At 29.7% G+C, this 14496-nt stretch overlaps 1 protein-coding gene across 1 annotated transcript in view; it reads right to left on the bottom strand.

The window, feature by feature from the left end:
- Positions 1 to 14496, bottom strand: part of LOC106686974 (nose resistant to fluoxetine protein 6) — a gene marked incomplete at its 5' end in the record, with an annotated part of 93474 nt that overhangs the window by 24781 nt on the left and 54197 nt on the right. Inside the window, 2 exon segments of the mRNA XM_014430596.3 lie at positions 823 to 999; positions 12316 to 12500. Of these exon segments, the coding sequence (XP_014286082.3) occupies positions 823 to 999; positions 12316 to 12500 (362 nt within the window).

The raw sequence follows: 14496 nt of genomic DNA on the forward strand, positions 1-14496 counted from the left end.
TTGTGCTCCAGCAACAATATCACATATCGATTCCAACTTCAGCTCCCCGATAATCTTTGTCAGTGCAGTCATTCTGTCAGAGCATTACCCATCATCGCTTACCCGGCGATTCTAGATGGATTCGATGATTAGCCATCTGATCAGCCATCTGTTAAAGTGCATCCTATTGGGCAGTGTTTCATTTTTTTTTTTTAATCTTTTCGATGAATCGTATTTTTGAGTAGATTTTATACACTCAACAAATGTCATTCCAAATCTAAACGTTTTTTAAACGCTTACATTATAGTAATGTTATGGTTATAGCGTGCAAATCACTGTTCCCTTAATTGTTGATCAGAAGCACTTAACTTTTGAATTTAATTAAATAAATCTGTATTCAATGATGCAGACAAGGATATCATCGATTCGTCTCCTTGGACTACTAAATTGGGTGCGTCTGATTCTGGTTCTTAAAAATGATAAGTGCATTGACACAGTATTCGTAAGCTATTAAATGGACAAATACAGCATCACATTTTTTTTTTCTGTTGAGGATTCCTTTTATAAAACTTTATATCACATTTGGTTTCATCAAACAATATGTAAAATTATTGCACGCTAACACATAATAGAAAAATCATTCATGAGTTGTCAGGTAACCTAATATTTAGATATTTCTTGAGATCTACAGAAAAATAGGCAATCTATGGTTTTAGAGATATTAAATTATTTTTGAATAAATATTATAATTTATCGTATTATAAACAACTAAAAAAATTTATGATTTATTTATCTATCACTATCTACATTCACCAAAGTAATAAAAAAAAAATATAATGTTACCGGCAATTGCGAAGATTTGCAAGTATGTATGGACCATGATGACCCAAGCCAAACTCAAAAATCTCAGACCGTGGACGCATGTGAGAGAATCCTTCGCTGGAGCTCCGCAGTCCAAAATCTTCCTTCCGTTGGTGAGGATTGAGAAGCTTAGGAACATCTCGCCCATTCTTCCCATGCCTGAAAAGAACATAGACAATGAAAAATCAATTTAAAAAATAATTCACTGCAATATTTTTAAATATTTTCTACCATTAAAGTGCAGTTATATACTGGGTACGGTTAGAAAATAACAAGTTATAAAAACATATTTCATAGTGCCAACGTTTCGGCCAGAGTTTATAGCCTAGTAATACTAAATAATTATACATAATGAATATTTAAAAAAAAAATGTATATAAAGTGATGAAACAAGTGGAATATTAAAAGTTTATGTCGGTAATTAAATATATAAGTAGGATAACATCATCAAGGAAATAAAAAAATTTAAATTTATATAATCCATATATTTATTTTTTTTTCTTTCATAACATTAATTTTTCAATTATTATTAAATTAATATATTCATATTTCTTTGTATATTTACATCATATGACCTTATTTCTTGATTATGTCGTTCTACTTACATACTTAATCACCTATATAAACTTTTTATTTTTCACTTCTTTCATCACTTTATGTATATATATTTTTTTAAATTGTAGTTTATATTTTCCCTTTTTATTTATTTTTTTATATTCAATGGTTGTTATTTTTCTCTTTGTTCATAGCCCTGATGTAGGCTAAAAACTAAGGCCGACTCAACTTATTTGTGTTATGTACTGCAACCATCTTCTCCTCATATATTCCTAGGGATATTTAGTCCGAAGAAAGACAAATTCAATGAAGAATTCAAGATATTACACAACGCAGAATTGCAAAGCAAATATAAGAATGAATAGATAGCCAAAAGAAGATGAATAGATAAAAGTCACGAAGACCTTAAGAACACTCTAGCATGGGGTTCTGCAGATGCTGTTTGGGGTTATATCTTATGCTCAAGGAGAGTACTATCAAATATAACTGAAGATGCATTATCTGTGGATTTTCCCAGACTACTGGGGAGGAGCGGGAAAGGGAACTAAACCGGCAAGTGGTCCTAGAAGTTACCCCCTCGTACTAATCGGAGAGACAGGACCGCCGGGAAATAAATATTAACTGAATGAGAATTAAACTCAAAATGTTCCGAACCAGGCAGAAGGAACCCTTCACCCCAACGTGCTCCGCCATCAGAATCTATCTCGTAGATCCTGACAGGACTTGGAAGATTCCGGGGAAAGCTGTGGTCTCGTAGGGACAATATGGATTCCCGGTGTCCTCTCCACCCACCTGTAGATTCCTTGAGAAAAAATAACCACTAGCCACTTGCACCGAAATGGTTGGTCACCTACCTAGGTTTTCAAGTAATAAATGATCTTCACCCTCAACAGATTTCTTCTTTTTAAAAGAAGATCCTTCAACAACGGGTGGATGGTAGTAGTTGGCACAAGGCATTTCGAGAACTGCTCGACACCCGACATCGGTAAGCCACCAGGATAAGAAGAAAACGAAAAAGTCTGGGGCCAGGAAGAATGGAGTAGACGAGGAAATAAACAGACAGATGCTAAAGACCAGTTATAAGGGATAGATGCAGCACCAACAGTATCACACGCGACCTTAAGAATACTCAAGCATGGGGTCGTGCAGATGTTGTCTGGGGTTATATCAAATGCTCAAGGAGAGTTATAGCGCAAACGCGAACTATGCTATGACACAGATGAACCTAATTTTATTGTACTCACAACTATAATCCTTCCTAAAATCTCAAATAATAAGTATAGCTGAATAAAGTATTGTTTATTAGCGGCAGTATGCTTCAATATGGTACACTTGTGCTGCCGAAAATCCTGTCAAGAGAAAAATGATGTTGGCATTGAGTACCTAATTGAGCTGTTATGGTGTTTTTTTCAAGCAGTATATCGAAAAATAGCAGTTATCTTTCGACGGCTTAGGTGATTATTTGAACATACGTATGCCCAAAATAATATAAAATTTAGTTCTTATTGCAAAGTAAGGAATGTGAATGCCAATTACTAATTAATAAAGTATGGTCAGTTATTTCACAGACACTGCAAAAATACGCAACCACTTTGATATAGTAGCATATCGTATAATAATTGCGGTTTAAATTGCGTAAACACGCAGTGGCCTCCTCGATATGGTTATAGAAATTGTTATGTAAGAACTTTACCACTATTACCTAAATATTTGTACACTGTGACCGATTGCTTAAGGCCGTTCGTCTTCCAGTGTACACTTTAACGGGAGTTATGTCACTTCTTTGTAACATAACCAATTAAGGTTTGGGTTTAACTATCGTTTCCTGGATGAGAGAAGAATAGCAAGTGAAGGACTGATTAAATGTAAATCTACTGCCGGGAGCTATTACCAGTAATTACCGGGAAATAATGGCAAAACAACAATGGATACTAAGGTATGACTGAAAAAAATATTATAAATTTAATTTAAATACTAAAAAAATCGATGAGTTTTATATAAATAAATTGGTGATATAAATATAATTTAAAGTTAAAAAAAAATTACAAGTGTTAATGAAGAGAACCTTGTTGAAACAAATAAAAACGAGCAGTTAAAAGAGTCTGTTCCATTAATAAGTTACCTTTGACAATTTAATATTTAAAGTACGATGTAAGGTTTAAAATAAAACAAAAATTCAATTTACTTTCGAAATTGAATTTTAATTAAAAAAGGAATTTCAATTTACTTTTACTTGTTTCAATTCTGCTATTCGATTGTGTTTTGTTATTTACAAAATTGTTTTAGTAGTACTGTCTATAGAAAAGACAAGTTCTATTTGATCTGACACTAAAGCTTTTGTAAGCAGTGTGTGAAGCTCGACTAAGGTTGTTGTTCTTTCATAGACTTTCAAGTCCTTAACTCCTCTCCCCAGGCGATTATTGTCTTCTGGAGATATTTCTGATACAGTGACCCCCTTCCTCTTCTAGATTGAAATTGGTCAGACCCACACCCACCATCCACTAATAAACTGCTTCAACCGCTGTATCTGTTAATTCTATAACTGATAAAATTCTCGTTTTTTCTCGGATCAAGATATCCGCAGTTTGCAAAAATCGTAGTCCTCATTGTCAACAAATACATCACGTGCTCGATATTTTCTGGAACACAAACGTAAATAGCTCCTCAGTAGCTATCTTACATACAAATCTATCTGCAATTTGGTCAACATACAAACCAATCTTGCTCTTAATATATTTATCTGCTCTTTATCTGATTGATTTTCGACCTAAAACTTCAATGATGCAAACGAATACTTTATTTAAACCACGTTCTACCCTTCCAAGCAACCAACTGTTTTACTACTTGCATCGAAAATTACAAATGGAGTCAATACGGAATTACATCAAAAAACGGTTCCACTCCCGGATACCGACAATTAAAGGAACAGTGACCAACAATCTGGGAACCCCAACCTCAACCCGAAGTCTGAAGCCCAGGGTGCTGCAGAATATTCTGTTATAAATTCTATATTTATTAATTCATTATTCACACTACCTCTATTTTACTTATTATTATTTATTTTCTCTTCTCTTGTCCCTTTTTCAAGTTAACTTGTTTCTTTTTACCATTAGAAAGTAATTGTTTGTTTTGTTAAGTGTACAAATATCATTATTTTTTGTTATTAATTTTACTTTTCTCCTTTATTAAGAAGCATTATTCTTATCTATTTATTTTATTGTTTTCCTTTTAATTATAACATTGTGTATAGTTAGGGGTGTATTTTGTACGAGGCTATACTCCCCCCCACATAATCAACTGTTAAAATATATATATAATGTAACGGTTATATCAACCATGTAAGACTCACCAGACCGATCTGGTATAAAATAAATAAATGAATAAAAAAAAAAAACTGATTTACTGAAGAAAATGCGGCACGAATAGAACTGAAGTACAGCAGAATCTCATTTATCCGGACCATTGGATAATCTGAACTACCCTTTTATTGTATGTTTGTAGTACGTATATACATTCAACATACAAGATATATACATTCAATAAACCCTTATTATCAACACCTTAAGGCTTAAATAATCTAATTAAAAACATCAACTAAAAAAAAAAAAAAAATTTAGAATGGAATTTATTTGCTCAATTTCTTTATCGACGGGTATAATTAAACTTTTCATTAACTTATTCTTCCGTGGGAAATTATATTGTTGATAAATTGATTCGTTACTCATAAAGTGTCCCGTTCAGTAATCCAAATTTCTCGCTAATCCGAACACCCTTGATTTTAAATAGTTCAGATAAGCGAGATTCCATTATATCAAAAATAATTATTATTCTTAATTTTGACAAGTTGAAGGACCTAATTGCAAAACTCACATTCTCTTCTGCAAATTATATAGTAAACATGAAACAATTCTAATTTAAATAGAACAAAATTTTTAAACTGGATTTTTTTCAATAAAATTTTGTATGACTTTATTACACTTTCAAAAGAAAAATTGCAACAAAAAAAAATTATTTTTAGAGAAAAATAGGTTCTCTGCGTATATAATATGTTCACTCAACCCCCACTGGCATTCATCAATACTGGAGTCCTGCTTACCAGAGATCGAGGAACAACCTTAGTTCGGAGTTTTCCAGGTTGATAGAAAATATAAATGAATAGTATGCTTTTATAATTTTTTAAATTAAATTTTAGTTTTTTTTTATTTCCATGGCAAAACGTTTAATTTCCTTTTTCGTAAGTTTAATATGAACGGTTACTTAAATCAAAAGTAATTACACTGATCAACTAAAATTTTATTTTTGTGATTATAATGTCAAAAATAAATGAAATACAGATTTTAAGAAAAATCTTTGGAATTGATATTAAATACATCCCTTCTAAACTATGTACTCAGCAGACTAGTTTGTCTTCTTTCATTTTTACTTGGTCGCAGGATCCATAATAGTTGTGATGGGTTAAGCCCTTAATATTCGTCAGTTTCTGAAGTTCTGAGAACAATATTTTTTTCGTTTTTTGTACCCTCGGGTTTGCATCTTATATTATTCAATTAATTACAATCTCTGTATTATGTAAAAACGTTTTTACTGATCACCCTATTTAATATATAATATTTTATTTTACACATGATCACCTTGTAATATTTCATTTTACATATAAGGTTGAATAATAAAATTTAATCGTAAAAAATTGAGTTTAACTGATGAGGAACGCATTTTGCAAAAAAAATAACAAATGCAAAAGGTTATCTTCATTAAATCAAAAAGTGATTAAAAATATCATTTTTGAAGAGGCAATATAAAATACAGGAATAAAGACTTGAAATTTATATATTTTCTCCTGCTTACACTATAAAAAGTATTGAAAAAATAATACTATTTAAACTACAGAATACAAGTAAATTACAGTTATATAATTTGAGCAACTAATAGTAACATTAAATGAACTATTGTATAATTTGTAAAATAGGGGTTGATTTACCGTTTAGTAGATTAAAAAAAAAATTTACAACTTGAAGAATATTTCAATATTTTTTTAAAATTACTTTTCTAAGCAAACCCATTGAGCCCTGATATTTTCTCGTTCGCTGCAATGAAAGCTTATTAAATTTGTTTCGTGGAATGAATATTTTTGACAGTATTTCAGAAAATAATAACAAACTTTTTATTTTTTTACCTACTAAGGAAAATAATGATTTTAGAAGAGCGGTGTATAGGAAAGTATTGGTCATACGGAGCTCATATTGGTCATTCTAAAAGGAGAATAATTTTGGAATTATTTAGAAACAATTGTGTGAATAAAAATTAATTCTAAGTGAGAAAGATCGTTCTAGTTTCTACAAAAGCTAACTTTATCTTGCTTGATTCATTATGAATTAGAAATAAAAATTTGCAACCAGAACTCAGGCTTGAAATTACCGTTGACCTGTAGTATTGCCTTTAAATTTATCAGATTTTCAGTTTTTAAGTTTTATTTGACAATTAACAATAGTTTATCTTTCAAGAATTTGAATATAAGATAACATTCTTATTTCGTGTTCTAAATAGGTGAATTTAATTGTACATTATATTTTTTAAAAGTTAAATATTTAGAAAGTTGTTTGTTAATAGCAGTGAAATTTCTATTGTCAGTCAAAAAATATTCAAGGTCTGGTAAACCCATATTAAAATACAGATCCATAAATTACGAAGCATAAATAACCCCAAAACAATGACATTTGACATGAAATGGGTTATTAATCCGTGGTTGCACCGGTGAAATAACTCGCCCGCTTCCAAGAGGTCAGGTAAACACTTTAATTAGAAGGTTGATAATAGATTATACAAGGGCTGTCTCATAAGTGTAATTGCAAAGCCGGCTCAAGTAATGCTATGCCATTATGTCTTTTGGAAACGGGGACGCATAACTCCGTCACACGGATAATTAAACATATTTTAGGTCACTAAAGACGGACATTTTCCAATATAGTAAAGTATGTTTAGATTCCTGAACCAACAGCAGAGGATAAGGGTGGTTGAAGGAACCCTATTTTGTTCTTAAGTGAATGTAACTCTTCTATTGGTTTTAAATATAGACTTACTTATATGTATATGTTAAATATTGATTCAAGTAATAGTTTATATTAAGTTTACAAAAAAAAAAATCATTTTTTATAGAAATAATAATAACAAAGAAATTTAAATTTAATTTTAAACTAAATAATAAAATCATACATAATAGGAAAAAATTCTCAACCAAGGTTGTCCCTCTACCTGAGATAAGCAAACTTGGACACCAGTGGTGTTGAATGCCAGTGGATGGATGTTGAGAGAAGGCATTATATTTGCAGAGCATCTATTTTTCTATAAAAATAGGATTTCTTAGTAACAGTTTTGAAAATGTAATAAACGTACACGAAATTTTATAAAAAAAATTCAAGTCTTAAAACTTTGTTTTATTGGACTGACATGGAATCCTCATACAAGACTGAAAATACAGGAAACTGCTCGTCGATTCCGACTATTACAACATTTAGTAGACAAGCGGTCCAAACTTCCAATCCATTACAAAAGACTGATCTACATGACTGTTATAAGGCCTATCTGGACATACGGAGTTGAGCTATGGGGCTCCATTAAACCATCTGATTCCTCTCGAATCCATTCCTTACAGTCCAAAATCCTTCGTAAAATCCTTAATGCTCCTTACTTCACAAATCAAATCATCCATCAGAACCTCAATGTCCCATATGTTGCCGATTTGGCCAGAACCAGATACCAATCCTTTCATAATAAACTTCCCAACCACCCAAACCAACTCGTTTCTAACCTGGCTTCTCCTTCACTACCTAACAATCCTCCTAGGCGTCTGAAAAGAAGATGGCCTCGAGATCTTCTCCTTTAGAAATATTTTTGGAGTTCTATCAATGGGTAGATTCTCCACATGTTTGTATCATGTCATAATATCACTTACAGAAATTTTACTTGATGTGTATATATGTATACAGTTGTAAATACCAATAGATAAATTATTAAAAAAAAAACTTTGTTTTATTGAGTTTTTAATTTGGTCCTTCACATATAATTAACCACATTTATTTATTTTATCATAATAAATAAAGGAAAACTAAAATTTTATTAAACAAAATATAAAATCATAGATATCCGGATATATTTGATATCAACCAATAAAACTCCGAAACGAGGTTGTCCCTTCACCTGAGGTGAGGTAATTCGGACTCCACTGGTGCCAAATACCAGTAGAGGTTGAGCTTAAGTCTAGCATCTATTTTTCTCTAAAAATGTGGGTATTTAATTTATAAAAATTATTTTGAAAATGTAGTAAAGTTTACACAAAATTCTTTTTAAAAAAAAATCAGGTATAAAAACATTATTTAATTGAAATTAGAATTTTTAATTAGGTCCTATACATATAATTATCTATATTTACTTATTTTACAATAATAAAAAAAAATAAAAATAAAACTTCATTTTAAAAAATATATTTTTTAATTGAAAGTATATATTTTATCAACCAATAAAACTCCAAAAATAGGTTGAGGTAAGCAAATTCGGACAACACTGGAGTCAGAGGTTGAGTTTAGGTTTAGGACTTATTTTTATTTTAAAACAGGGGTTTTAATTAAAATATTTGGTTTTCAAAATGTAGTAAAGTTACACAAAATTATATTGAAAAAAAATCTAAAATCTTTGTTATATTGAAATTGTATTTTTTTCAAGTTTCCTATAAAATTTTCTGAATAGAATGTGAGTTTTCTAATGAGGTCCTTCAAATACAGTTACCTATATTTATTTGTTTAAATTTGTAAAAATATAATGAATAATAAAAGAAAATATAAAAAATAATACTACTTCTCAATACAGAGTCTCGTAATCCGTAATAATTAAAACCAAGGGAATTTGGACTAGTGAACAATTCGGAACACCGAAAAGGAAAACAAAACATTATTTAAAATAACGAATAGAAAATAAATTGATCAACAGTACAATTTGGAAACAGGAGATAAATTTAATGAAAAAGTTAATTATATCCTCAGATAATGAAATTGAGAAAATAAATACACTTAAAAATTTAATTACACAGCTTGGATTTTTTTTCAAGGTACCAAATGATCATAATTCATTATTAAGTAAAATAAATAACAGCTAGTTTCCTATAATAAACAGTTCATATAACAACTTCTCTATAATATGAACTGATTAATGCAACTTGTCTCAGGTATGTTTGAAATACTATGAATTAATTTTCAATCTCTCTTGGTTCAACAGGTGCACATAGACAACTATAACTTTGTAGGAGTAGAATTATCTAGGAAAACTAGTTTCATCTCAAATTCTATGGAAGTTGAATCTTTGGACTAAGTTTCCACCTCCTTCCCTATTAATTTCTAGATTATTTCATTGTAGCTTAATTAAATAGAGGAAAACACCATATTATGTTTATCATAGTTACAAATTAATTTTATTTGTTCCAGAAAAATAATAACATATTCTCAACGCCAGACTCGATCGAATGTTTTAGCTCTATCGAGAAATCAGTTTTAAATAACATTTATTCTAATGCTACTAATATTTTATAGTAACGTTAGAATATGCTGAAAATATTTAACAAATAATCTGGATTTTTTATTCGAATTTTTCAAAACTACTAGTTTACGCTTCAAACCGCATTATCATATTTCATAGCATCGAATATACCATATTTTCTTCTTCTGTCGAAATGTTTTAGAACACAATTTTTACGATGTGAATCTGCCGTCCTTTCTGAGTCAGAATTTTTAAACCTCTCACTTTTATTAATAACATTTATTAAAGTTCTAGTAATATCTTAAGAATCTAAATTCCCTTTCATTTGATACTTCATACGTCCTCCTTTGCCAGAAATGGAACCGACACTACCTATATATATATATATATATATATATATACATACATAATTTTAAGCTGTAGTTTTTCCTTAGTTATAAGGACTTTTACCGTCCTACTCCCCCCCACCTCCCTTCAGACATTTTTTCGAAAAACGGTCTTCAAACACGCATGTGAACATAGTTTCAAAGAACTATGGACAAAACATGAATTTTAATATCAACCCTACAGTTACATAAAAAAATATTTAAGGAATTATAATTACGAAAACAAAAAATAATCTTTTTATTTTGGTCAACAAATGCAGTTGTAGTATTGGAAACTAGATGGCGCCCTCAAAATCAGTTTCATATCATTGATCATTTTAATGATTTCTGATTATAGATACATCTCTACATTGTTAAAAAAAAAAGAAAGATACTTATAGCTAGATTTTAGAAATCATAAATCTATTAAATTAAACGTACTGATCCTTTTTTTTTTTTTGGTTTTAGTGATTTTTTAAAAATATGTATGTTTTGGAAGCTGAATAAAAACTTGGCATAACTTTAGTTTTAAAAAAATATATTAGGCTATTTTTCATAATAATTAAGTATTTCTATGATATAATAATTAATGAAGTAATAATCAATTATTTTTTAGTTTGTTTTTTATTTTAATTCACACTTAAAAACAAATATGATGATTCTGATTTAAGATATGATTTTCAGAGTCTTTCTATTAAGTAATCCGATAGGAATAATAATCAAAACTACTCCTTTTCAACTTATAATAATTTATAATGGGATAGAACCTTATCATTATTTATTCTTTATTTTGTAAACAATTTTGATGTATCATAAAGAAAAAAAATCTCTTTCAGCACTTTTTCAAAAATTTCACAACATAAGGTTTACCTGGAATATAATGTATTGTGTATTTTAGGTACTTTAATTTGTCGAGTCTATCCTATTTTTACTAATTCGTTTGATTTATCAACAAGGGCTTTCCTTTATGGAGTAAGAAGGCAAAATAAAATTAAACCACGCACTGATGAATATACTAATGGCATTCAAATCGTTAAATTTCAAAATTTATATATATATATATATAAGTTTATGTTCTGATGAAGTAATGAGAGTATTCTGAATAAATAAATGCTATACTATATATAATATTATTATATGATTGCAATATTGTATTACAATTACTATAATTTATGCATAATTAAAAAACTAAACGTTATTTAAAACCATTTTCTATTCAACAGATTTTTTTTCTTTTTAGTGGTTTATTTTGTAACTCTTTACCAAATGTTTTACATACATGAAATAAAAAGATTTTTTTTTTTCAGCATGTAAAAGAGCGCTGAGTTTATAAAGGAATTCCTTTCGGCAAGCTCGATAAAATACTGCAACTATATTAAAAAACTTGTGGCGTTTGCAGTAATAATACTAAAAATGTTTAGGCACTACTAAGTCCGAGTAATGGTCCTAAGATATTTTCATTTATACACTTATCTACTTTTCTTATCAGCATCTTACAGCTGAATATTGTTCACAAAGCTTGAGAAAAAACATTAACTTATTAAATGAACAAATACTTTTTAGGTAGAAAAATTACATTGGCTGTAAAATATATTATCTTTTATTGCCCAACGAGCCAAAAACTATACGACATCAATAATCCGAAGAGCTTTGCATTGAAATTTTATTTAGATGAAATCTATAAATTAACCCCAATAGCCTATAAATCAGTGCTTAATTTTCATCTTCACTGACGAGAGTTAATTATATAGTTCCCATAAGCAATCATATATTTCCAACTACGTATAAGAATTTTGATTTTTTGACGTGAAGGCACGCGATATTTCTCATTTATCAAATTTTTACATCAATAAAGTTTTTATGCAGTAGAAAATTGATATGAAAAATCTTGTACTGGGTTTTTATGATATATATTAATCCCATCTCTGCTTACAGTATAAAAATTGTATGAAAGTGAACTAATGTCTGCTGTATCTAAAATTTAGATATAAAACCTGGGCCCATCTCCATAGATACAAGTCAACAAACTCACTGTGACATGGGTCCATCGACTTCATCATCTCTTCGTCAGACTTTGACATCTCGTCCTTCTTCATGACCATTTTTCCTTCATTGTTGTTGCTCCTGTGCTTCCGGAATTTCTTAGCTCTGCTCTCCAGGATGGCTTCGTACGCGGTACCGATGGTCATCATTGCAATCAGGATTCCTCCAATAGTTCTGTAATTAAATATATACATATCAATTTAATTTTAAAGTAAAATGGATCACTGAATACACTGGAATAAAATCGAATATATTTAGATTATGTAAAAAAAAAAACCATTAAACACTCATTTTTTAAATAAAACCTTTAACGTTAGCTTACCCTCAGAGATTATTCTTCTAAATATTATCCAAGTTGACTATAAATACTTATAATAAGAAAAGTAGGACTTTTTTTTATTGTATTATCTATAAAGAAGAAACACCTCTCTTTCTAACGAGTCCAAGAAAGACGAAATAGGAAGTACTTAAAAAGAGACCAGAGCTTCTAAGTAACTGTGGTTTCGTGGATTTAAAACTTTTAAGCCCCTCAGGAATGAAAAAAGTTCTGTTCTGTTCTGATTTTTTTTTTTTTGGTTTAAGTTATTTTTAAAAATAACTATGTTTAGAAGCTGAATCAAAACTTGCCATTATTTTAGTTTTAAAAAATATATTCAGCTAGTTTTCTTAATAATTAGGAATTATTTTCTATGACATAATAATTAATGAAGTAATAATCAATTATTTTTTTGATTTGTTTTTTCTTTTGATTCGCACTTACAAATAAATGTTATGTAACCGATCTAGCCCGAACCCGATATTATTCCTTCCATAATAAACTCCCTAACCACCCAAACCCACTCGTTTCTAAACTTGCTTCCTGTTCCATTCCTGGCAATCCTCCGAGGCGCCTGAAAAGAAGATGGCCTCGTAACCTTATATTGTAAACTGTTTTTAGAGTTCTACTACTGGGTAGTTTCTCTACATCCAGTATCATATCATTATGTCATTATGATCAAATTTACTGGTTGTATTTTTTTACACAGTTGTAAATATCAATAAATAAACCAAAAAAAATAAATGTTTTGAAGGAAGATATTATTTTCAAAACTTGAGATATAAATAAAGAAGTTTAAGTCTTTCATTCTTCCTTTTTTTTTTCAAGTCTTTCATTAGTCTTTTTTCTCATATTCTAGGCCCTAAGACGAAACAGTTGAAAATGTGTTGATTTTTTTAAAAAAATTGTAGATGCAATCTGCTTGTAACAAAACATTTATATTGAAATGAAATAACTTATAGAAAAATCTAAATTAAATGCAATAAAAAAATCTGTAACCACCACAACCCATGAAGGGTCAGGGGTGCAGTATTTTTAAGAAAGTTATACTAGACCAACGGGTGTGCAAGGAGATGATTTGGTATGAATCATCCTCAACCACCAGATTTTCCCTGGTTTCCAAACCCTTCAGTTTGACGCACAGCTACAGTGACAGAATAAATAATTATCTTCCGATTAATTAACCACTTCCGAAATTACTTATAAATATTATAAATTAAAATATAGAGAGATACTTAAATATCATAAGTCATATCAAGAACATCATTGAATCAATAACGTGCCCATGAGCAATATGCAAACTGTCTTCCTCAAAAGGTTTGGTATCTTGTGTGTTGCGGGCACAGTAGCATCCAAACGCCGGATTTTTAATTTTTTTTTTTGCTCCCACATTATCGGATTCAGAGAAGCTATGTATTTATATATTGAGTGCAAAAAATATACATGTACTCGAAATCGAAAATTTCCACGTGAGTTTCATATTTTAAATCTAAGAACGAATGTGGTTTTGTATTTGCCCGTCTGCGAATTACTCGGCCTTATAACTCAATTAATCCATCTTCGTTGATTTTTTTAGGATTCGCACTGGTTGTACATAGATAATTTTAATAATAATAGTTTTATCAAATTCCAATCTTACTGCCGCTTAAGCAAGAACCAAATGTAATTTTCATGACACATCTATATTTAGAAATTGGCCGATTTAGCCCAAAGTTGGAGGCAAAATTAGGATCAGTGTAATAATGATTCATTAACAATTTAAATTAAATTTATGATAATTTTATAAACTAAGGAATATTCAATCCGTTCATAGTATCCTTATTCCTCTTCCACCACTAAAATAATATACAAAAA

The sequence above is a fragment of the Halyomorpha halys genome, unplaced genomic scaffold (genome assembly GCF_000696795.3).
Source record: "Halyomorpha halys isolate HHAL.00 unplaced genomic scaffold, Hhal_1.1 Scaffold900.1, whole genome shotgun sequence".
Taxonomy (NCBI): domain Eukaryota; kingdom Metazoa; phylum Arthropoda; class Insecta; order Hemiptera; family Pentatomidae; genus Halyomorpha; species Halyomorpha halys.